The 27,297-nt window shown below is 41.8% G+C and overlaps 1 protein-coding gene across 1 annotated transcript in view; it reads left to right on the top strand.

The window, feature by feature from the left end:
- Window positions 1-27,297, top strand: part of slc2a9l2 (solute carrier family 2 member 9, like 2) — a 122,614-nt gene that overhangs the window by 42,361 nt on the left and 52,956 nt on the right. Inside the window, exons 9-11 of the mRNA XM_080025446.1 lie at window positions 894-1,004; window positions 16,454-16,555; window positions 17,584-17,659. Of these exons, the coding sequence (XP_079881572.1) occupies window positions 894-1,004; window positions 16,454-16,555; window positions 17,584-17,659 (289 nt within the window). The remainder of the gene's footprint in view (window positions 1-893; window positions 1,005-16,453; window positions 16,556-17,583; window positions 17,660-27,297) is intronic.

Raw genomic sequence — 27,297 nt, 5'->3', positions numbered from 1 at the left:
AGTAAGAAGGGTGTAGTCAAATCTGGTTCTTCTGAAAATTCCCAAATTAAAGCAGGTAAACATATTTGTTCTTCGACCTACATATTGTACGCTGTTTACACTGCATGCAAATTGATCTTAATGATCCTAAGAAAATCACTTTCATGATGGAATAGCAATTTGTATAGCATCAAATTGTAACATGTTGATTGACTTTTCAGTAATACAACCTAGAAATCACAAAACATCATCAAAATGATCATAGATATGAAAATTACTTTATTAACATACATTTTAATTTCCAAGAAGACAGGAATGCAATGTAGATCACTCTGGAGGTCTGAGTCTGTGTTTTTTTGTGTTACAGAGGCTTACTGTGCTACAATGAACCAGTGCTATTACAATGACAGCTGATAATCGATTCCTGCTATCAGTGCCTCAATAGTTTTTTTAATCAATAATTTCAGTCAATGGATTCAGACCACATGTCTGATATTCTAGTTTCTACCTGTCACTGGTGAGATTAGTGCAGGCCTTAGGTTATGTGAACGAACAGAGGGAAATAGATAGATGTGCTCAGATCATAAAGAATTAAGCAACTTCTCAAACCCTTGAGTCTCCTTTTATTTTAAGAATTTTTAATTTGAAGCGGTGTTCATGTTTTAAATTTGTTTTAATGCTGGTATTTTTTCTGATCAAGTGTTGGTTACATTAGTACTGGTGCTGGCAAAGGTTAAAGTGGTTGTGATTGGAGCTAGCAAATGATGTGAATTCAGCCTAAAAGTAAGTGTATACGCGTTAAGGCATGGCCTGATGTAAAATATTACGTACTGTATATATTTGTGTCTTTCATGTGATTGCAGATGTATGCATACAACATAAAAGTCCAGTGATATTTGATTTACTTTTCATAGATCTGGTACTACACCAACGGGATCTTAGAGGAAGCAGGCTTTGCCAAGGATGTCGTCCCCTACGTCACATTGAGCACCGGGGCTATAGAGACTTTGGCTGCAATCATCTCGGTGAGTAGCCCTACTGCTATACTTTAAAACACGTCTGATTGCTGGCATAGGGATGAGCTATGGATATAAAAAACAAATGTATGTGTTTTTTACTTCAGTTTAACTTTTACCTGTTTTGAAAATATATATATATTTTATTTTTCCATAAGCCTCATTTTAATTTCCATTTGGGGTGTTTGCATTAATGCAGAGGGTTTTCGATTAGTCTCTCAGAGACCTCCCAGACAGGTCACATGAAAATTAAGGATTGTCAGAAAAAGATATAGCAGCATGCATCGCAACCATGAATGTATTATGTAGATTGAGTATCGGTGTGAGAAGCAATAGTGTGGGGTTTCGGTGTACATACCACCGTTTTGAGATGTGGGGCTAATCTTGAGATGATTTCCTGGATTTTATTAAGCAATTTTTTCCCAAAACCAATGTGTAAGTTGCACAGATGTAATTATTTTTCTCTTATTCCTATATTTGCTTGTATTCCTGAGAGGCAGAGCTGTGTGAGTCTAACGTTAATTGCATCTCTCTCACACGTTCTTTCAGAGAAAAACTCTCGATAGTTAGCTGCATTCAGAGTTAATACTTTTTAACTGTTGTTGTACATATGCTGATTTACTGATAGCATTAGGCTATTGATCCAGATTAAGCTCAATGAGGTATAACTGTGCGGGCTGTTTTCTCCACTCACACAGTACCTACATGACAGACCGGATTGATATTGTTATGATGGCCCATTTTGTATACTTGGACTGCATACTTTGACTTTACAGTGCTGAACTTTGCAGACTGACTTACTGACACACACACACACACATACACACACACACACACACACACACACACACACACATACACACACACACACACACACACACACACACACACACACACACACACACACACACACACACACACACACACACACACAAAATGAGAAACACAAGGAGAAAAGGATAAGGTACAAAGATGCTGAGCCTGCATAACAATATTTATGTTATTTATGAATAGATTTGAGCAACATGGGTGCAGCGTAACAATGTTGGCCATATAGAATTGATATTGCTGACTTGTTATTAAACAGTGGCCTACTTACATATCTAGCAGACACAAAGAAACATAAGTATTTATTCAGAATCATGTTTAAGGCAACATGAAGAATACCTTCAAAATGCATTCTCTTATTAGTTCTATTTTGGTATTCACCAACTCCCTTGAAAACGGATCTCCCTATCTGCCAAATGCTCGCCCTTGTTTTTCCGTTGGCTTTTGGGTGCTGGGCATGTGTGCAGTGAGATCACCAGAGCTCTTTCCCTAAAAACATCTGTGATTAAGGTGGTGAGAGCGAACCGAAACAGAGTCCGGTGATAATACTTTGTGGGTTTCTGACTGCGATTGACCCTGTTCACATTATACAAAGTCTCCCGGCCCATTCATTTACAGAGATTGATTAAAAGAGTGTTAAGTTGATATTTTTTATTGATCTTATTTGTCTAATCCCCCCGTGTTCTTGAGCTGCCATGCAACTGCAAAGCAAAAACGATCATAAGTGAATTTCACTTCCTGAGTTCAGTACTGAGGCATTTTGTTCAAAATGATTTTGCAGTTTAATAACATACCTTTATCAGGACACATTTCTGTGCATCAAGTGTCAAGAAGAAGAACATAGTACAAAATGCTGTTGGAGATGCATAACTACTTTGTTTGAATTTAGCATATTTATGGTCACAATGAAGCTTTGCTTTGAATCTGAGTGAATGTCCCTGTCAGGAAAACAGCAAACCAAAGAAAGACAGAATTTTCCATGTGAAAAAAAGCAGAATATTTGAGAACTTTCTTTCATTCTAAGAACACTCTCAGCTTGAGCATTTTATGACATTTAAATCAAAGGCTTGACCTAGCTGTAAAATGTGATTTTTGTTGCAGAAATATATCAAAGGGGAGGTTTAATCCACAAATCCTTTGAAATGTTCTTATTAATATGACAAATTGAATACACCACAGGGTGCATGTTGTATCATTTCTGACACATCAAACATTTCATGTTCATATATAGATCATGAAGGGGCATAAATAGAAAGCTCAGAGAAAGCAAATAGAACTTGGAGTTTTGGGAGTACGCTGAAGACTTCATATTTCATGGTAATGCTCCTTAAAAATTTAAGTTTGCTCTACAATTACATTGTCGCGATGTGTTGTTGTGAAAATGAGAATGATAGATGACCTACAATGTTACATTATCTGTTTTGATCTGTATTGACCAATTTACACAAAAAGGTATTAAAGGAGCTGTAAGCGGAATGGTTCTTTTAGCTAACTTCCTGTCAGTTACTGCAGTTAGCAGTCCCCTCGCTCGTCCCTACGTCAACACATTAATGCACTGCGGTCTTCGAGCAGCAAGTTATCTAGCATCATCTCAGATCCATAAGTGTGATAAAACATGATAAAAACCATCAAAACAGACATTGGGTAGGATTTTTACCTGCTCCGCCATAGTAGGCGCATAAACATTCACCCTTTTCCTCTCAAACGCCAGATCATTAACCCACAAAATGGACGAGTTGGAACTACAGACAGCCACGACGAACTTTGTACGAAACTGTAGTGTTATTTTCATCACGGAGACGTGGCTTCACCCGCTGATTCCAGACGCTACAGTCCAGTTAGCGGGCCGCACGCTACATCGGCAAGACAGAAACGAAAACTCGGGTAAGAGCAGAGGAGGGGGGCTGTGTATCTACGTACATAACGAGTGGTGTGGCTGCAGCAGGATCATTGAAACATACTGTTCTCCTGACATAGAGGTTCTGGCAGTCTCGTGCAGACCTTATTATCTCCCGAGGGAGTTCACTGTGGTCATTGTGGTAGCTGTTTACATCCCTCCGGATGCTAACGTTAGCTCAGCCCTCAGCCTTCTGCTTGATACCATCAACAAACAGCTGCTCGCACACCCTGATGGAGTTTTTGTCGTTGCTGGTGACTTCAACAAAGCGTGCCTAAAGACTGTGCTGCCCAAATTCGTCCAGTATGTGAAGTTTGCCACCAGAGGAGATAGCACCTTGGACCATGTTTACTCCAACATTAAACATGCGTACAAAGCTACTCCCCTCCCCCACCTGGCTGGATCTGACCACCTCTGCATGTCCCTCACCCCCACCTACACCCCCCTGCTGAGGAAGACAAAGCCTCAAACAAAGACTGTACAGATTTGGCCAGAGGGAGCCCTCTCTCAGCTACAGGACTGCTTCTCCACCACTCTATGGGACTTATTCTCAAGCCACAACCTCCAGGAGTACACAGACACTGTACTCTGCTACATTAAGAACTGTGTTGACAACGTCACCGTCAACAAACGGGTCAGGGTTTTTCCAAACCAAAAACCCTGGATGAACAGCAAAGTGCAGTCCCTCTTAAAAAGCCGTAATGCTGCCTTCAAGTCAGGGGACAGGGCCCTGTACAGCACGGCCAGGTCAGACCTGAAAAGAGGTATCAGGGAGGCCAAGGTGGCCTACAAGAGGAAAATAGAGGACCACTTTGCTGTGAATGATCCCAGAAGAATGTGGCAGGGAATAAATCACATCACCAACTACAGAAGCAGCAACCAGGTGACTGCTAGGACCGACGCCTCGCTGGCAGAGGAACTCAACAGCTTCTTCGCCCGCTTTGAGACAGACAGGTCCTCAGCAGCCACAGCACTCCCACCCACCCCCAGTACTGGCACAATGTTGACACTTCAGGAGCACGAAGTGAGACATGTGCTGAGGACAGTGAACCCCAGGAAGGCGGCCGGTCCCGATGGAGTACCTGGAAAGGTACTCAAAGCTTGCGCCGACCAACTGACTGGAGTCTTCACAACCATATTCAACCTATCCCTGGAGCAGGCCATCATCCCACCCTGCCTCAAAACATCAACACTAATACCCGTTCCCAAGAAGACAGCAGCGGACAACCTCAACGACTACAGACCTGTTGCACTCACGCCTGTAGTCATGAAGTGCTTTGAGAGACTGGTCTCACAGCACATCAGGGCCTGTCTGCCTCCCACACTGGACCCACACCAGTTTGCTTACAGGGCAAACCGATCCACGGAGGACGCCATTACCATAGCGCTCCACACCGCGCTGAGTCACCTGGAGCACCGGGAGAGCTATGTCAGAATGCTCTTCCTGGATTTCAGCTCAGCCTTCAACTACATCCTGCCGGAGATCCTGGTCCAGAAGCTCTCACACCTGGGCCTCTCCGACCCCATCTGCCTTTGGATTAAGGACTTCCTATCTGATCGTCCACAGTCTGTCAGACTCGGCCCACACCTATCCAGCACCATCACACTCAGCACCGGCTCCCCACAAGGATGCGTGCTGAGTCCCCTCCTCTTCACTCTCTACACTCACGACTGCTCTCCGACCCATCTCTCAAACAGCATCATAAAGTTCGCGGATGATACCACCGTAGTCGGGCTCATATCAGCTGGCGACGAGTCTGACTACAGAGATGAGGTCAACAGACTGACAGCATGGTGTTCAGTCAACAACCTCAAACTGAACACCACCAAAACAAAGGAAATTATTCTGGACTTCAGAAAGGGCAGAGCGGTCCCGACCCCACTGCACATTAATGGGGACTTAGTGGAAAGAGTCCACTCCATCAGGTTCCTGGGCGTGCAGATCTCCGATGACTTCTCCTGGACTGTCAACACCACGGCGGTGGTGAAGAAGGCTCAGCAGCGTCTCCATTTCCTGAGAGTGCTCAGGAGGAACAACCTGGAGGAGAGGCTGCTGGTGACCTTCTACAGCGCCACCATAGAGAGCATCCTGACCTACTGCATCACAGCGTGGTTTGCAGGGTGCTCTGCAGCAGACAGGAGAGCGCTGCAGAGGGTCATCAACACAGCCCAGAAGATCACCGGCTGCACTCTGCCTAGCCTGGAGACTATTGCCAGCTCTCGCTACCGCAGCAGAGCTGGAAACATCATCAAAGACTCCTCCCACCCCGCTAACCACCTGTTTGACATGTTACCCTCCGGCAGGCGGTACAGGTCACATAGAGCCAGGACAAGCAGGCTCAGGGACAGCTTCTTCCCCAGAGCCATCACAGAGACAAATAACATGATGAAACAAAAATAGGACTACCTGCACACTGATACACATACTGATCATATTGATCATACAACTGCCGCATACTGTAAACATTTTCAATCATATTGATCATACAAACTGCTATACTGTGAATATTTCACAATCATTTAAGTGCAATACCAATAACATTTTCTCCCTGGTTGACCTGCCATTTTTGTTATTTATTTATTTGTTTGCTTACATAGGTTTGCTGCCGATTCTGTTTATGCAGTTATAGATATATACATAGTTTCTTTTTCAATAGTTATATAGTTATAGTTTTATAGTTATAGATATATATATAGTTTCTTTCTTTATATAGTTACAATTTAAATAGGATAGATATATAAATATAGTCTCTTTTTTGTATATAGCTTAACAATATTTCCTTATCTTCTGTTCTAAAATGTTTATTTATATTTATATTGCATGCTGATTGCACCAGAGGAGTGGCACTCAAATTTCATTGTACAACATACAATGACAATAAAGGCTATTCTATTCTATTCTATGTGCCGCTCTGGCGTGCACCGGCAGTGAGACCATGAGTGAGACGGGTGGGACGGGTGTTGGTTCGTAGCGTTCTCTCTTATGATTGGATAAAATTTCGGGATACTACATCAAGTTTAATTGCTTATTACATGCAGAGCAGCTGACTAAGAGATTGGCTTTATGAAACGCGCACATCGTGTAAGTGATTACTGTATGAATAAAGAGCGATTTAACACTTATATTAATATAAATAAACCGCTTACTTCACCTTTAAGGTCTAACAAATTACTTATTTTAAAATGTTTTCATTGATTATTATTGAAAAAATTGTATTCATTCGAAAGTAATGACAGCACCTAGAGTAGATGTACTTAAATTCAGTGGCTGCATGGCATGTTCAGCCACCCCTATACGCTAGCCATTAGGTCACTTTGACCGGTTGTAGCAGATGTTTCAAGCACAATGGGAAAGAAAAAGGATCTCTGCTGCCGAAAACCTCAAGGTGTAGGATCCTCCAGAGGTTTGCAGCTGTGCATAAACCTATTATTCGGCCACCCCTAAACAATGCTCACAAGCAGAAACGGTTGCAGTGGGCTCAGAGATACATGAAGACTAATTTTCAAACAGTCTTGTTTACTGATGAGTGCCGTGCAACCCTGGATGGTCCAGATGGATGGAGTAGTGGATGGTTGGTGAATGGCCACCATGTCCCAACAAGGCTGCGACGTCAGCAAGGAGGTGGCGGAGTCATGCTTTGGGCCGGAATCATGGGGAGAGAGCTGGTAGGCCCCTTTAGGGTCCCTGACGGTGTGAAAATGACCTCTGCAAAGTATGTTGAGTTTCTGACTGACCACTTTCCTCCGTGGTACAAAAGAAGAACTGTGCCTTCCGTAGTAAAATCATCTTCATGCATGACAATGCACCATCTCATGCTGCAAAGAATAGCTCTGTGTCATTGGCTGCTATGGGCATAAAAGGAGAGAACCTCATGGTGTGGCCCCCATCTTCCCCTGACCTCAACCCTATTGAACCTTTGGAGCATCCTTAAGCAAAATATCTATGAGGTTGGGAGGCAGTTCACATCAAAACAGCAGCTATGGGAGGCTATTCTGACATCCTGCAAAGATATTCAAGCTGAAACTCTCCAAAAACTCACAAGTTAAATGGATGCAAGAATTGTGAAGGTGATATCTAAGAAGGGGTCCTATGTTAACATGTAACTTGGCCTGTTAAGATGCTTTTGATTGAAATAGCTTTTGATTTCACTAAATATGACCTTCACATCCTGCAAATTCAACAAATGGCCATTTTTGGTTCTTTAAAACCTATAAAATGTTTTGAAACTCTGTTGTGCATAACAATTTGGAACAGTGCATTTTGAGTTTTTTATTGTTATCATTGGGAGGTTTGTTCAATAAAATGTGAATCATACTTTAACGGTTGATGACTTAAATTATACTCACTGTCATTTGCATCGACTATTTAGGAAAATCAGAGAAAAATATCATTTGGATAATAATTTGGAACGCACTGTATAGCAGTTTTTAACAAGAAATTAAGACCAGAAAAGTAGTATAATAGGAGATCTTTAACGTCAGCGCTTATCTCTCTTGCTTCATATTCCATTTTGCCCTCAAACAGTCAAAAGGATAAAAGAGCCTTGCAAATGTTTTTTCATTAGCCTCTGACACAGGAAATAAAGTTAATATTTCACACATCTTAAAGATAATGGAGTTTTGCATAACCAGACCATTATATATTATACTGTATCATTTCTTGCTCCCATATGTGCCAGACGCTTGGATCTTTGGGAAAATGCTTCTGATAACCCCCTGTGACAGGCTCAGGACAAGAGCTGGGCAGAGGCTTTGGAATAATCTGCCATTTTATCTGATATGTATGACCTCATAAATTGCACGCAGACTAAACACAAACCACATGTATTCCTAGTTGTATTTGTGCCAGTTTGACCACTTTGTTATTATAGCCTGAAGAACAGAGTTTGGCTACCATGGCTATGATTCTGTGAGTGTGTTTGGAGGGACCCCGATCTTTGTGTTTGCCAATGATTTGAAAACTTCTCACCAACTGCAGTTGTTTTTTTTATATTTTGCCTTCAGGCCCTCTCCTTCTGTGCTCCTGTCTCTGTGCTTTAGTGGAGTGACGTCATACAACTCTAGATAACCAACATTTTGTTTTCTTGGTGTTAAGATGTTAACAAGTCGAGCAACACAATTCCCCCTGCCTACAGGGGCATTTAACCCATTCACGCTCCCTTGCATCTGTTCATATCTTTACACTGGCTGTGTATGCCTTTGAATGTTGCATCTCATTAAATCTGATGGCATCATTTAGCATGAACTAAAGACTTGTTTATTCTGTCTTTAATTGAGCTGTTTAACTCATGCATTCCTTTTCTATATTCTCTTTTGTTGCTCATTATATTCTCATTCAAACAAGGCTATTATAACTTCCTTGTGAAACTGTTCTGAAAAAAATAAATAACCATGTCACAATGTATGATAACTTAATACAAAGTGCTATCCACTGTGCTGCTGGCCCCTTTTTTAGTGCATTATGTGCCATCGCCCTTTCACTGCGGCACACTTGTCACTATAAGGCTGGCTAACGCACATTAACTGTGGAGTGTGTGCCACCCCACATTAAATCACACATCCTACCGTGTCGTCACACTCTGTAGACCTTTAACAAAGTGAAATCTTAACACAAACAATTGATCAAGAAACACAAAAAACGGACCTCATGGTAGCAAGGAAGCATTTTTTTCCGTTTGTATTTTTAACCTTGGCATTAAAGGCATTCTAAGCCATCTCCAGCGAATGTTTGTTCATGTTTATACTAATCGCGGAAATAGTTGATCCTTGATGTTCTGTAGGTCTGCTGGCTCTCAGCCAGCATTGTTAGATCACCGTGAGCGGAGCTGCGGCTGTGTATAAACACTCAACTTGTTTTCAGCATGCACACATGACATCCACACAGTTAGTGGATGAGTAGAAATGAGCGGATTTTGACAAAAAGTGTTCTAGATTGCAATTGCTTAGTCTGACTTTAAAGTGCACTTTCAATCTGTTATAAATTGTAAATATTTTTTTTTATCATTTCAGGTGAAAGACAGACAGACAGACAGACAGACAGACAGACAGACAGACAGACAGACAGACAGACATAAAAACATGCTTTTGTCATTTAACTCTAATTAAGCATAGGTTACTTTAACCTATTTTTATTGTGATGGATTTTCCAGCTGGGGATTTTTTTTTCTGGTGTAAGTAGTTTTTCCGTGCTGTAAAGGACTTTCTCTGCAGGAAGGGAAGCAACACTTATTATCTGCAGACACCATCAGGAATAATGTAAAGCTGAGCTGCAGCCTACATAGATGTGTTGCACAATCTAAGAAGCAAACATATGAGGTTTCTCCATTCATATCTTAGTCCTTGAATAATGTCCAATAATTTTAGCCCTGGCAACCTTGATGGCTGAAGTCACCAGTCTGACATCTGTCAAGACCGCCAAGAAGAGGGAAACTGGGTGTGCGATAGCATCCATTTATACATAGAAATATATATAGGGGAGAACGGGGTAATCTGAGCCACTTTTTACATTTGCTCCTGTTGTGCCTACAGCAGTGCTAAAAAGTACAATAGAAACCTATGAGGAAAAATGAGGCCTAGTTCCCCTTTTCAAAGCCTGATAATGAACTCTTGGGGCCTACATGGGTAAAATAAAGCCGGGATTTGAGTTTTCTGGAGGCAAAACCCCCAGAACAAGGGGTCATAAAACGAAGGGACCCAGCCCTAGTTTCATCACACCTGATAAGGTTTTGTACCCCCATTGGCTGAGATCTTCCAGTCAACCATGTGACCATGCTATGATAAAACCAGCAAGCACCCCAAAATCACCGCCTTTTAGCAGTGGAGCCATCCACAAAGCGGGTGTTTGCAAACTTAAACTGAGCTCACAGACTGCTTGCCTGCAGTCTTTACCTTCCCGGATCCGAAGGAAGTTTCACCCAGGAAACTTCATCCTACCACGGCTGCTGAAACTCAGCTGCGCTTTCCTCCCTACCAGCCGGAGAAGAAGCCCAGCGTCTCTGAACGCAACAGACTGTAAACTGCCTCGCCGCCTCTGCAAAAGACGCACGCCACTACCGGAGCAAGCCAGCTGACCGCACGGGCCCCGTCTTTCCCCCAAGAAGCAAGATCGCTCCTCCACCGGCATAACAAGCAGGACCCTCCTCTAAACCTGCCGTGTGGACCACAGGATCCTATCCTACCCATCGCTTCTCATCACCGTCGGAGACGGTTCACAGTAGGCATTTGTCTGGGCTATAAATTAGGCTATAGATATCTATTTAGGTATACATTAACTTAAGGTTAAGGTACCGACTGACGAGTCGTTTTTCCCTTGTTAAATGTGATTCTGACAGCATTATTTTCATAATAATTGCCTAACTGCTCACTGTGGTTTTTCCTCCCGCTTTCCGGGAGATGTTTGATTGTTGTGATTGTCGCTACGTGCCAGAACAGCTGTTCCCCTCTGATATCTCCGAAGCAGCATCAGTTTTGTGAGACCACTCACAGATTGAATGACTGTAGGCTATAAATCAAGGTGAACAACTAACTGTGCACTTTCTGTGGCAAGCTTTTACTTGATCTCCTCTTTCTTTCTCTCTCTTTATTCAAACTCTGTACATCCGCACACCAACACATATTCTTACATTTGCGTCGCGATTGTTAAGCATATGAGTGTTGACTTCTGTGGTTTCCAAAGTTAGCCTATATTGAGTGGGTCGCGAGCGCTGACCCCCTTCACGTGACTTTAACGTCACACGTCACAGTTAGGACGTCTCCGCCACGTGATTGCGTCGCCATCGGTGACCCCCTTCACGTGACGAAAACGTCACAAGCTGTCCGCCATTTTTGGCTTTGGGCGGTGTCCACCCCAGGCCCCCAGGATGCTGCCTTCTCCGAGCAGCCAGCATGGACATGTGGCCAACCCATTGGTATTGCATGATAAGGGGTGGAGCTTATTTTCATGCGGCCCGTAGGCAGATGTCCCTGTCCACACAGTACAAGCAGCGAACAAGATTGTGTCTCTGCACATTTTTTCTGGATATCAATCATAGGCTCATACTTATCTTTAGACCATATACTATTAAAATGTAAGTTTTCTCATTTCAAAACGCCACCTCAAGCGTTTTATTAGCCCAACGGCTTTTAACGGCTTTCAGTTTGTTTTCGCCAGGCTAGATGTTACAGAACGAGACACCCGCCTCCAGTCCGCTACGCTTGCCGCCCTCTTTCTTGATAGGTCCATAATGCCACTACGTCCATGCTACGTAATGCTTTGGGCCGCATGGAATTTCCGGATTATACTTCCTTGTTGCTTCTCTGCGCCTATGAGCAGCTTTCATAGGAATGAATGGGCGCCATGTTTCAATACGGTGTCCATTTCTTTATATGTCCATGGTCCACCCAGGCCCCCAGGATGCTGCCTTCTCCGAGCAGCCAGCATGGACTAGTGGCCAACCCATTGGTACTGCATGCTGTGAATGGGAGCTTATTTTCATGGTAGCCCTAAGGCAGATTTCCCCGTCCACACAATACAAGCGGCGAACAAGATTGTGTCGCCGCAAAATTTTTCTGGATATCAATCATAGGCTCAAACTTATCTTGAGACCATATACTATTAAAACTGAAGTTTTTTCATTTCAAAACGCCACATAAAGCGTTTTATTAGCCCAACGGCTTTTAACGGCTTTCAGTTTGTTTTCGAGGGAGGAGGAGGGAGCGGCACGTCATACACTTGGGCGTGCCAGGGCTTACATGAAAGCAATATGGCAGCTTCCTTGTTGCTTCTCTGCGCCTGAGCAGCTTTCATAGGAATGAATGGGCGCCATTTTTCAATACGGTGTCCATTTCTTTATATGTCCATGTGTCCACCCCATGGTCCACCCCCCTTTCTTTTTGACGCTCACACACGCTCACACACACACAGTAGTACATACACATGTACTATAGCCTGTGGGTTTGATTCTAAACTGTTCTTATTATTGCTTGTGTTATGTCTGCTTTCTTAAATTAGATTAGTTTATGGTTATTGACTTATGTGTATCGTTTTAATCAACTTACCTAAGTAAATAAACCCTTACATTTTGATTTTAAGAAGCAGTGTCTGTGATATTTGTGTCTTGTATTTCACTAATTGCTGGTAAATAAGGTCTATGCTCGAATATTCACTCCTTCATTATCTTAAATGTACATTGTAACCAACTTTGACATTCTCAAGATAAATCCCTTTAACATTATGAGACTGTTTTTTCTGATTTGATTCAAAGTTCCCTTTTTCAAAGGGTGGTGCTCCGTAGGTATTAATAAGTAATTTGATTAGCTTGACTAATTTAATTGATCATTAATTAACAATTTTTCTTAATATTATAATTTCCTTGAAATTAATAATATTCTTGACTTTGACCAAATCTACCCCTTATGAATTCCCAACACTCCCCTCTAAGCGAGCTAAAATTATTTATCACTAAAATTTACACATTTTCCATTAATTCAGGATGTTTCCTAGAAATGGGCATTAGCAGAATTTTTTCAAGACAAAGGGCAGTGAAAATATAATTGTTTAAAAAAAAGTTGTCATGTGGCTCACTTTACCCCAGCTGTGGAGTAAACTGAGACAGACCAGAAACATCAAGGGGGTAAACTGATCCACTTACTTTTTCCACTCTGAAACTACCATAACAACACATATTGTAACAGTTAGAATCCTGAAAGCTAGCCACACATTCCAGAACTAATGTCGGACTAGTAAAAGAATGATGGGGTTCGGTCAATTAAGCAAAGCAAATTTTCTAAACACTTGAAAGTAACTCTGAACAAAATCCAATACAACATATTACAATTCAAAAGGTTTTAATGAGATTCAAATGAAAGATAGAACCAGTTAGATTAGAACAAAGTCTGGGGGTCAGAACACAGGATCCTTAGAGCCAGCTAGTGTCTGGGGGTCAAAGCATAGGAAAATCAGAACCAGCGAGAACAGCCTGGGACTCAGAACACAGGAGAAGACCCAACTGGATTATAACATCAGCCTGTCATACTCTACAACTAGGCCTACTCTACATTCCAGCCCTGAAGGTTACAGGGAAAGATGAGAAGATGCTCTTTCCGTGTGGTTGTCCCAGGTCGTCTTCCTGGTGTATTTCCTTGGCATGATGGCTTTTCTACAATGTGTATAACATTAAAATAAAACATATCTTATGTAATATTACTTTAAAATATGTTTAAGACTAAACTTAACTTGTGCCTCATGGTGGGGGAAAGTGAGAAAGTGTCTCACTTTCCCCCACAGCATTTGGCTCACTTTCCCCCACCACCACAATTTGAGAAAAACTACCTCTCTTAGCATTTCAGGCTAATCTTCGGCTAATATCACCACATGGTTTTTATATGTTGGTAGTTCATCAACACGTATGATAGAAGTTTTTCTACGTGAATACCTTTTGCTTTGGCACAACAGTTGATTAAGTTGACAGCAAGAAAATTTACTTTTACATGCAAAATACCTATTTTGGTGAAAAACACATGCTTACCACAGCACCATGAGGTCCTCTCTTTCAAGGCCATTGGGAAATGAGAGGGGCTTGAAATCATATATCTCACATGACCACAAATGTTTTCCGTTGCCTAGATACAGGGGGTGGCTCATATTACCCGATGCCTCAGATTCCCCTGTTCTCCCCTATATATATATTTAGTTTCATCTGTGGAGTTGTGTATCAAGAACCAGTTCCAAAATTGGACAGTTTCCAAATTCCCAAGAACTGTAGATTTGACACATACATTTCCATTCTGTTTTGCGGCCCCTAACTTGGTCTGAACTGCAGTGAGCATTTGACAGTCTTTTTGTTTTTGTCAACCTGGTTGACTAAAAGTCAGAGCATTTTAGTGCTATTGTCAAAGAAAACTAAATACTTTAGTCTAGTTTTTGGGTGTATTTACACTGCGACAGTCTGCTAGTTCACTTGCTTTTGTCCAGACCAAATATAATTTAGATTATCTTTGTTTGGTGTGGTCCATTTTCATATTGCCAAAACCACATGTGATCTGAGGTCATTCATTCATTGGACAGACATTCTGAGAGAAGCAGGAAGCACTAAGTGAAAACTGCGAAATTGTTAACAAACATGAGATACAGTATATTGTGATCGTGTTTATTTTGTGCCATCAGCAAATAACAACTGTGCGTCATTCAAATCTGTAGGCTAGACTGCGAGTCATTTACGTTGTAGAGCGAGTAAGGGGGGGACTAGACTACTGCCGGATCTACAGTTTGATATAATATGGGGTTAGAAAATATTAAATAAATAGGCCTATGTCTAGCCTATATATACAGAAGAAAAACATAAAATTATTGTTGTTTCATATGGTTATGATATGTAGGCTTATGTCAACGCCACGTTATGTGGCTTGTAGTCTACGATGTGAAACATAATTTTTACTTTTTAATTTTAATTTTAAAGTTAAATGTCAATAATAGTTACAGTAAGTTTCAATGACGTTGATTACATAGGAAAGTGATACGCTCCTTAACTATGGAACAGTGGGGAAGTATATCTTGATCTAGTTTTCTTTAAGTGTTGTGCACCTCCCCTATACCACACATGCACACATAGAAAACATCTCATAATATATTTTCCAACCCTCTCCACACAGAAGCTCCTTTGAGCATGACAATATATTGTACAAATACCAGGTTCCAAAACCTCATGAAAAGCCACTGCATAGGTCGAGTTGAGGGCAGTGGCATGAATACTTTAATGCTCTAAAGGCCGTGATGGAAGGAGGCCTGTAGATGTGTGAGGGCTTTGCTTTGGGCTTAGTCTGAACTTGAAAGAGGCAGTGAATGTGTCCAGCCCCCCATCTCATGTCCCATGTTACATTCATGACCCAAGGAATGTCACCCGAGTGGATGGCACCAAGTGCCTCCGAAATAATAGATGAGCCACATAGTTTTTAAATCTCTTTGTTTATACTGTACTGTACTGTATGTACCATATTATGCATTACAGAGCATTCTCCACCAATGTTCATTGGACATTAGCTGTTGGTTTAAAGCAATATGATGTGAATGTGATATCCCAGTTCATCCTTCAGGGAATCTTAGCTTTCAAATACGTTTTTACACACACCCACATTCCAACACTGCACCTGCTCCCAGTAGCTGCTCCACTTGTATGCTTGACACTGGTACTTGCCTACCGTGGCTTTGGCTCTTCCTACGACCAGGACCTGGTCAAACCCCAGCATTATGCTTCTTCCAACAGGCTTGCTTTCTTCTTTTTCTTTCAAATATTGGGTTATATCCACGTGGTTAAATGGGCTTACTCTAAGTAGCTTTGATAAAAGCATGTGCTAAATTGACTGTCATGTCCCATAATGTTACCATATGGCACACCATATGATTTAGAGAGCTGAGACACAAGATGGCACTGAATTGATGACACTTTTTCAAGTCTTGTCTGCTATGTGAAAACAATTTGATATGTTGCCATCTCCACACAGTCACAGGCGTCATTCTTGTGCTTCCACTACAGTATTCCCTCCCTTTAAACAGTTTGCTCCATCTGTTGCTCTAAGAATAGGTAGAACTGAACAATACATAATAAGGTACAAACAAACAATACACAATGTGTGTAGTAAACGAAGAAGGTCACCAGGCTATGCTTATAGCAATGCTGCTATAGGATGGCAATAATGTAGGTCTTTGAAATTGAAAAGCTTCTTATATCATACGGTATTCCTTTCTTCCTGTCTGCAGGGCTTGGTAATTGAAAAAATCGGGAGGAAACCCCTTCTCATATTTGGTTTCTCTGCCATGGCTGTGTTCTTCAGCCTACTCACAGTCTTCCTCAATTTCCAGGTAAGCCACTTGTCCTCCTCTTCATTGACCTCACTAGAGAAATACCGTAAGTGAAAAGGTGTCACATTAGCAAATAGGCACTTCTGCACTGCGGTCTTATTATACCGTGAACAAATTGCTGTCAGGATTCCTACTATGAGGGAATGAGGTTATAATGCATCACCTGTGACGTTGAGAACAGTAGCTTTGCCTAGTTCAATCAAGCTAATGCTGGGCTTACACTAGAGGACTTTTAAAAGACTTTGAAAAGACTGAAGACTAAAACCCTCTTACATCTAAAGACAATCAACTCACACCTGAAGACAACTAGTCATTAGTTTTCAGTCACAGAGTGAGCTTTTGAAAAGACATGGGGTCTCATATTGCAAGACTACAACTAGATTCCTTTTGAGATTAATATTATTTCTGCAAACGCGATAGTGAATATTTAATTAAAAAAAAGTAAATTCAATATTCCGAGCGGGGGACTTCCTTTAGTTATTTGACCATCTTTATTTGCTGATCTCGTCCCCCAATAACTTTAACTCCTAACCGTGTATTTAACGGTAAAGTGTTAAGGTTGCGCGGCTGTCAGCCTGGTTCTCCAGCCGAGGCTTCAAGGAAATAGTGTCCGAATTAAGTGCCTGCACAGGCGGACACAGGTCGCGACTAATGCGGCTCCTCCTGCGTCGTGCTTGGTGCATGCGAGAGTGTGACAGTGTTTACGTCATTTCGCTTAAGCCAACCCCTTAAGACTAACGATAATATCAAACATGTTTGATAATGTCGGAATGTCAAGACGGGAAGAAGACTGTCTGAAATTGGGTCGGATGACCACCTTACACCAAACGACTGAGATAACGGGCGTGCGCCACAACTCCAGCACGACTTCTGTGATTTCAGTCCAACATTGGAAGATTGTCTGCGACTGTCAAATCGCGTGAAAAGTTGTGTAGTGTAAGCCCAGCATAAGTTGTAACTTAGTGTTGTTTTACCAACATTATGATGATGTTCATTTCAATATCCCCTTTCTCACTCTCTTATCCTAGGACCGTGTGTCATGGATGCCCTACCTCAGTTACATATGTATTCTGGCTGTGATTGCGTCCTTCTGCTCTGGGCCAGGTAACAACCACTGACCTACATTACTGGTCAAGATTTTCCCCTTTACATCTCCTTCTTGATTTACCGTTTTCTGTTTGACAACCCCTCCTCAGTCGTCCACTTCACTCACAAGTGCACTTAGAGGATTTGGAAGGGATTCACTTAAAACCAGCAAGGGGTCACAGAGCTGTTGTTACTAGAATTATTTACCCAAGTGTTTGAATAAAAGGATTTGAGTCAGGCTTCTTCAAAAGCAGGTGAAGTTTACTTGTTTCAGCATACAAGGGTCAAACAATCAATGCATCACAAGTCTTACATTGTTAAGCATACATGAATTGAGACAAAGATTGAACAGAAATAGCAGAGGTTATATGGTCCAAAAAATTGTGTAGGCGTATACACTCGGTTTGTGTGTCCAGCCCTTGTTTTTCTGGCGAAAGCAGAAATGTTTTTAATGAGAGATATTCCCAGAAAATCATCTCAGCACAGGTGTTATTCTTCTGATAACAGAATATGGGAGTCATTTCTCCCTTGGGGCTGAGTGATACAATTGTACTGATTCGAGTGCAAGAAGTCCTTGAACATGTGCTGTGTGTTTCACATCTTGATGTGTGACGAGGCTTAAGAAAAACATGTTTACCACAGTGTTTGTACAACAGAGTTCAATGTGAGGTGAATAGAATGATAGCATTAATATGTTATACAATCACAGAGAAATAGATTTCGTTAACATATCGCCCCTTTTTATAATATTTAATGCTACATTCAGGTAACACTTCAAAGCAAAAGGGTAAACAAATGAGTAATATATTCCAATAATATATCAAGCATGTAAGGCAAATTAGTACAATAAGTGAACTTTATACGTTTCATTCAAGCAGAAATAATCAAGTACATCAACATTACAGTTGTGAAATTGCAAGTGTGTGTACTGGTGCAACATCGTCTATGTACAGTTTCAGAGAGGACAGTCTTTGTAGAAGCCAGGGAACAGGAACCTAGGTCGTCTTGACGGTCAACAAGTCCCTTTGTGGCATTTTGACGCAAAGTGTCCTTCATATCACAGTCACTGGGGGAATGGTTAGGCATTACCATAACCTATTCAGATTGTTCCTCAGTGTCCAATTTGTCTTTATTGAAGCATGTCAGCTTTGTCTTCTTCTTGCATCTGAAAGCAGAATGAATATAGAGCAGTATCATGTTTTTCAAAACAAATGCTCCTCATTCTGCCAGGGTAAACAGCTTCTAAAATATCATCCTATCCGCATTGCTTGCTCCTAAGTCACAATGACGCATAACAACATAACATTTTGGATAGGATTGATTTCATTCTTCCACATGGTTGTCTGTGTTGGGTAGAATTCACACACACACAGTGCCACCCCTTTCTCACTGCACGGAGACTACGTCTCCCACGCACATTTTTGCACAGACTGAAATCACACACTCTTTCATGGGCTCTCTCCTTTTCTCCTTTTCACAGAGACTGAGTCTCAGTTAGACACACATGTATTTCATTCCTCACATACAGTTTGTGGCAAATAGGTTGCTCTTTCGTCTTTTCTTTATTTCCATCATAACAGCATAACAATTGTATGCACACTTACTAAAACCTTCTTTTATCTCCCTTCCCCTACATACTTTTTCTTTCTTTATAACATCCATCTATGAGCAAGATACTCACATCAATCTTTACAAAGTTAATGCAGTTTGAATCAATTTATATCAATAATACACATTATGATCAAATTTTAGCATAAAAATCCCCTTAACTGTTAATTCAAATCAAAATATTGAACAATTCTTTTCAGTGAACATTTTCATAGAAAGAACACAAAAGGACGCTTTTTGTAAGTTTATGCTGGGACTTCAAATGACTGACTGCACCTTTAATCTTTAAGGTTGACTATGGGGCCTTGGATTGGCGAGATATTCAGCTCTAAACTTTAAAGTGTTTGGCAATTTAGTCAGAACTCTGGTCATCTTTAGGAGACGAGCATTTTGTTTCTCCTTTGTCTTGATAAGACTTTGCAGTACATTCATTTTCTCTGATAGGCATTTTTCTACAGACTCCTGAATATACTTTTAAGCTCTTTTTTTATCATAACTTTAATTTTTAAAATGTAAAATCTAATATCAAATTACCCAGTAATCAATTTAACAGGGTGGAGACCCCTATTCCCTCCAATTGATTAACAAAATTCACCAATTTAAAACTAGAACACCCTATGTGATGTATTCTAAACAAAACAAATAAGTCTACTCTGCAGTTGTAGACTATTGACAAACATAACAAAACAAGACAAACAAACAACCTGTCAAAGACTAACTCCTGGGAGCAGTACCCGGCCGGAGTATATCCCCAGGCTAAATATAAACCTTTCAGAGCTGTTAATCAACTTGCTTTCATAAAAACCCTCTGGAATTGCGTCCAATTCACGGTTCTATTAAACAAATGATACCTGTCTGAAAAAACGGATTACTAAATGATCCGTTACTATGATCATCTTTAACGTGCACTTGTGAGACTTTTGTTTTTGACAGTGTAAATTCTCAAACACCAAAAACAGTCATTTTCCCACGGATGGACTATACCAAGACAGAAAATAACTACAATGAGTTATTCCCCCACAGAAGGTAAAACCAAGATGGAAAACACTGCTACCAGGAATTCTCCCACAGATGGACTATACCAAGATAGAAAATAACTACAATGAGTTATTCCCCCACAGATGGTAAAACCAAGATGGAAAACACCACAATCAATAAACTAGTTTATCTATCTAATACATAAAACAAAGGAATTCCTAAACAAAACAAAACAAAATCAGCTGTTTATATTCACCTGATTCGAAGAAAGCCCCGACTCGCTCAGTTTTGGCTCTGGATTCCGTCACCCCTCCTCCGTCCAAGACGAGTCTGCAGACAGCCTCTTTTGTAGCTCTGTTTACTGGAGGTCTTTTGTCGAGAGATCTTGGACTCCTCCGTTCACGGTGCAGGCTCTTTTCTTGTCCAGAGGATGAAGATGTTGGATCCGGCAACTCGAAGGACCATTTGTTACTAGAATTATTTACCCAAGTGTTTGAATAAAAGGATTTGAGTCAGGCTTCTTCAAAAGCAGGTGAAGTTTACTTGTTTCAGCATACAAGGGTCAAACAATCAATGCATCACAAGTCTTACATTGTTAAGCATACATGGATTGAGACAAAGATTGAACAGAAATAGCAGAGGTTATATGGTCCAAAAAATTGTGTAGGCGTATACACTCGGTTTGTGTGTCCAGCCCTTGTTTTGCTGGCGAAAGCAGAAATGTTTTTAATGAGAGAGATATTCCCAGAAAATCATCTCAGCACAGGTGTTATTCTTCTGATAACAGAATATGGGAGTCATTTCTCCCTTGGGGCTGAGTGATACAATTGTACTGATTCGAGTGCAAGAAGTCCTTGAACATGTGCTGTGTGTTTCACATCTTGATGTGTGACGAGGCTTAAGAAAAACATGTTTACCACAGTGTTTGTACAACAGAGTTCAATGTGAGGTGAATAGAATGATAGCATTAATATGTTATACAATCACAGAGAAATAGATTTCGTTAACAGCTGTGTTTGCAATGATTTCTAGAATCAATAATCATTTGGAAAAATATAGACAAATTGTTGGAATCCCAGTCAAACAACTGGTCATGCAGAATAACTAAAGAAGAGGCATACAGTATATGTTATACTGTATGTATTGCATGGCACTGCAAATGCAGAAGGAACGGTGAGCACAGATAGTCTTAATGGGAGATTGGCTTTGATTTTCAAGGTGTAATATAAATCCCCTTCTGAATAATACTGTCTCCAGGGGGAGTACATCCAACAGAGTCCCTTAAGGTTAGAACAGTGAAGTGGTTCAAAAGTTCAGAAACATGGAGACTCTTCACAATTAACAGATAATACTAGAGGAAATACATTTGATTGACAGGAGAAAAAGAAGACATCAAAAACGGCGAAACATCCACACACACACACCGGCAAGCTGCACAACGCTGCTCCTGTCCTCTCAAGTGTTTCTTGTTTATTTCCATTGCACAGCAACGAGTTATGTCCTATTGAAATTAATGAAGCCCCTCTTCGCTTGGGACTGGTGAAATACTGGAGGGGCAAGCGAAGAAAATTCCCATGGGGGATGACCCCAGTGGTGCTCTGAGCTTGTGAGGATAAACTAAGAGCCACAACTCTTTGGTAACAAAAACATTACATTTTCGTTTTAGACTGGATGATTTAAAGAATATAGCTGCATTATGTTTGTTATAGTGCTTAGTCATTGCGGTAACACTTTATTTTAAGGTGTATTCATAAGACTGTCATAAGACAAGTCATGAACATTATGAATGGTTATGACTGTTGTCATAAACTGTAATTCGGTCACTTATGTCACATTTAATGCAACAATGATATGTTGTAGGGTTGCAAAGGGGTGGAAAGTTTCCGGTAAATTACCGGAAAGTTTCCACAGGAACTTTCGCTCTGGAATTTTGGGAATATTCAAAATTGGAAATGATAGGAATTAACTAAATGTCGGTCATTTAAATGATTTTTTTTTCATATCCAAACATAAATCTAAACACTATCTTTGTTCATAGGCAGACATCCATGCAACATAATACAATAAAAAAACATTACATTTGAACAGATTTATTTGTAAGAAGAACTTTATCAAGTTTTGATTATTTTATGAACAATCAATAATTTCACTGAACAACAAAAAGATGAATGTTGAGTTAAATATTACTCATCTCTCTGAACCCACCCATTCAATAAATAAAGTCAAATGCCCCCCCCATGTGATGGTGGAATGCACAGAGCATGTAGGGGGCATGGCCTCAGTACCCCTGCAGTATGATGTGCTACAGTCATATGAAAAAGTTTGGGAACCCCTCTCAGCCGGCATTATAATTGACTCTGCTTTCACAAAAAAAAGATAAAAGTGGTATGTCTTTAATTTACCAGGAACAGCTAAGTACTGGGATGTTTTCCAAACAAAGATTTTTTGAAAAGCAGTATTTGGTTGTATGAAATAAAATAAAATGTGAAAAACTGGCTGTGCAAAAATATGGGTACCCTTGTGGTTTTGTTGATTTTAATGCCTGTAACAGCATGTAAAACTGATGACTTTAAACACACAGTTGGTTGGATTATGTTGTTAAGCCTTGAACCTCATATAATTGTCTGTTTAATCATGAGAAAATGTATTTTAGGTGCCTAAATGCAAGTTGCACTTCTCTTTGACTCTCTGCTGAAGTGAGACAGAATGGGATCATCAAAACAGCTCCCAAAAGATCTTAAAAACAAAGATTGTTCATTGTCATGGTTTAGGGAAAGGCTACAAGAAGCTTTCCCAAAGGTTTCAATTGTCAATTTCGACTGTAGGGAACGTTGTCAGGAAATGGAAGGACACAGGCACAGTGGCAGTTAAACCCAGGCATGGCAGACCAAGAAAAAAACAGGAGCGGCATAGGTGGAGGATTGTGAGAATGGTTGCACACAACCCACAGATCACCTCCAAAGACCTGCAAGAACATCTGGCTGCAGATTGTGTATCTGTACATGGTTCTACAATTCAGCGCAATTTGCACCAAAACATCTGCTTTTTATAAAGACCAAATAACTTAATTTTTGTCTCATCAGTCCAAAGCATTTTCTTCCAATATGAAGCTGGCTTGTCTAAATGAGCTTTTGCATACTCCATGCAACTGTATCTGTGGCGTGGGCGCAGAAAGGGCTTCCTTCTCATCACCCGGCCATACAGATGTTTTGGTGCAAATTGCACTGAATTGTAGAACCATGTACAGATACACAATCTGCAGCCAGATGTTCTTGCAGGTCTTTGGAGGTGATCTTTGGGTTGTGTGCAACTGTTACGTTACACATTTTGAGTTTTCTATTAGGCATTTTAGAGCCCCCTGCAGGCCATTACAAGTATGCAGTGTTTTTGTAGTTTCTTAATATGTGTTCATTCTCATTGGCTGATAAGAGTCACATTTGTTAGTCACGTGATCGGTCATTATTTCGGCAGCCATTTTGATCTGTCATTTGTGCCAGAGATCCACACGGTGAAACATCTCTTTTTTATCTCACATCATCCATCCGTGTAAGGCTTGGAGAAGCTTTGTTTGTAAGTAACTTAATTCATCCATGTCTTATGTAATTATTTATGTTAATATTTCATTGTATTTCATAACTTTATTAGTACATTTTTATAACCAATTTGCATATTGGTTCATTTTCAGTTTCACACTTCTAAACCTGCTACAAACAACTTGTTCAACAACCTTCAATAAATGGACATACAAGTGCATGTCGACAACATCCTTATCGGTCCTTCATGATTGATCCTGTCTTCAAGTTTCGTGGGAAAAGTGTTTAGCTGTCTGGTGATGTGTGCATCGCCACGCGCTCAGGTGCCAGAACAGTGAAAAAACAGCATCACAGCGGGCCCTACACAACGGATACCAACCGTGTTCAAGAGAGATATTCTTCGTTAGCCGTTCCAGTGCATCAGTGCGATCTCACTACACATTAAGATGGAAGCTGCTTCACGAACGGAAGAAAAAAAGGAAACTACGTTAGCAGATGCTACAAGGTCTGTATCTGGTGGCTCCAGCTCAAGCTCAAGGTCCTCTTCTGCTAGCCTAGCTGCAGCTAAAGCACGGGCTAAAGTATTAGCTGCACGTGCCCGTACCACGTTTGTTCAAAAAGAAAATGACCTACTTATAGAAAAAGCTCGTATGGACGCTGCTCTTGCTACCCTAAAGCTAGACAAAGAGATTGCATCAGCAGAAGCAGAAGCCGAAGCTCTTGAGTCAACTGCAGCAGAATTGGAGAGAGGCTCCAGAGCTATCATTTCTCTTCCAACTCAATCTCCACATGAAAGAACGTTTAACTACGTTGAGTGTCATTCAAAAGCAGCCTCAGAGCCTACACCCACTGACCCAATACGTCAGCCTCAACAACGTAACCCTGCTAACGTTAATAGCACAAGGCAAGATAATCAAGACTCCTTTGATGGAGACCTCAACAGGTCTAGGCAACATGCTTTAACCAACCAGACACCAAGGCCTGCTCCTGATGATAAACCTCACATCCCCTACCCAATGGGGACACATCAGCCACCCTCGTCCACTTTCCCCAAACAGGCTCCTCATACTTACGATGGTGACCATACAGGGTTCGGAGAGGTAGCTCGTTTCCTTGTTCGACGTGAACTATTGAGTTCCAGTCTTACCACATTCGATGATCAACCTGAGAGCTACTGGGCATGGAGGTCGAGCTTCCTAAACTCCATTAGAGGAACTGATCTCACCTGTAGCGAAGAGCTCGATCTGCTCACTAAATGGTTAGGCCCGCAGTCTTCAGCGCACATCAAGAGGATTAGAGCCGTCCACGTCAACGACTCAACTCAAGGCCTGAGAATGGCATGGTCTCGTCTTCAGGAGTGTTACGGCTCACCAGAGATGATAGAAAAGGCTCTCTTCGACAGAGTGGAGAAGTTTCCTGAAATCAACAACAGGGATTATCCTAAACTCAGAGAGCTTGGAGACCTGCTACAGGAGCTAGCATCGGCTAAGCGCGAGGGCTACTTACCTGGACTTGCTTGCTTGGACACAGCTAGAGGTCTGAACCCCATAGTGGAAAAATTACCGTGGAACCTCCAAGAAAAATGGATTTCTAAAGGGAGTAGCTACAAGTTAGAGCACAACGTGCTCTTCCCACCTTTCACCTACTTTGCTGACTTTGTCTCCAGAGAGGCCTACATCCGCAACGACCCAAGTTTCTCTTTTGCCAGTTCAGCTCCTACAACCACCAAGCCAGACGCTGCAGATAAGAAGATAAGAAACTTCGTATCCTCTCATAGAACGGATGTCTCTCCGGTTTCTGACTCCGACTCAACAGAGACTTCCAGTGCTAGGCCTGATGTCAGTGAACAATGCCCCATCCACCAAAAGCCTCACCCCCTCAAACATTGTAGAGGCTTTCGATCCAAACATATTGAAGAACGCAAGGCATTCCTCAAAGAAGCAGGTGTATGTTTTCGATGTTGTTCTTCAAGCAAACACGTTGCCAAAGATTGCAAAACAGAAGTGCACTGTAAGGAGTGCAACAGCGACAGGCATATATCGGCTCTCCACCCTGGGCCAGCTCCTTGGGCTAACCCGTCCCCTCAGGCAGAGAACGGCGGGGAGTCGGAACCTCCTCCTACTGTGAACTCCAAGTGCACTGAGATCTGTGGAGGAAACAACGGACCAAGCTCCTGCTCTAAAATCTGCCTCATCACAGTGCATCCTAAGGGAGAACCAAACAGGTCAGTGAGACTCTACGCCATTCTTGATGACCAGAGCAACCGGTCACTCGCCAGGTCAGAGTTCTTCGATCTCTTTAACCTTGAAAGCTCAGAGGCTCCCTACACATTACGTACGTGTGCCGGTTTCACTGAGATGTCAGGTAGGAGAGGCAGAGGCTTTGTTGTACAACCTTTGGATGGAACTCTCAGTATAGATCTTCCGACACTCATTGAATGCAACTACATCCCTGAAGACAGGTCAGAGATACCTACTCCAGAAGTAGCAAAATATCACGCTCACCTCAAGTCCATTGGTGAGCACATTCCTCCGCTTGACCCAGAGGCTCAGATTCTTCTTCTCCTCGGGCGTGATGTCCTACAGGTTCACAAGGTCCGAGACCAGCGCAACGGACCTAATAACGCACCATATGCCCAGCGCTTGGATCTTGGTTGGGTCATCATCGGTGAAGTCTGCCTAGGCACTGCTCACAAATCCAAAGATGCAAGTGTGTTTCACACTCACGTTCTTGAGAACGACCGCCATTCACACTTCTCACCCTGTCCGAACGATCTCACAGTTAAAGAGAAGCTTACTGTGGAGACCCAAAGCACCAACAGTCTCCGGGAACCGCTAAGCTCACCACTGGCTTGCTTATCAGAGAGATGCACTTACGATGACTCCTTGGGAAGCAAGATTTTCCAACGCACTGAAGATGATGGCAAGGTTGCTCCCTCTATTGTAGACAAGCCTTTAATCAAGTTAATCGATAAAGAGAGCTACATCGACGATGGTAACAGCTGGGCTGTCCCACTCTCGTTCCGTGCGTCAAGACCACGTCTGCCTAACAATATACAGCAACCTCTGAATCGCTTCAACTCTCTTTATCGCGCACTTGGAAGAAAGCCGGAGATGAAGCAGCATTTTGTCACCTTCATGCAACAAATCTCCAATCAAGATCATGCAGCACTTCTCAGCAACACCAGCTGGCTCACTGGGCCTGACTTTCTGCTGCTACCTCCTAAAGAACACATTCCTGTGGAAACTCCTTTCAGCCTTTCGGACGCCAGAACTCTGACAACCATCTCTACCAATGCAGATGCTCCGTTACTTCTGACTCCCAACATGATTCTTACCCAGAAGGTTTGCTGTACTTATCTTCCTCCAGGCTGCTTCGTCGACGCAGACTTACACCGCCAGCAGTGGAGAAGAGTCCAGCACTTGGCCAACACCTTTTGGGAAAGGTGGCGGCGTAAGTATGTCTCAACCCTCCAGAGTCGCTCTAAGTGGCAGAAGAGCTACCCCAACATCAAGGAGGGAGACTTAGTGCTTCTTC

This window comes from Ammodytes marinus (genome assembly GCF_949987685.1).
Source record: "Ammodytes marinus genome assembly, chromosome: 4".
Taxonomy (NCBI): Eukaryota; Metazoa; Chordata; class Actinopteri; order Uranoscopiformes; family Ammodytidae; genus Ammodytes; species Ammodytes marinus.
This window is presented reverse-complemented; position numbering and strand designations above follow the sequence as displayed.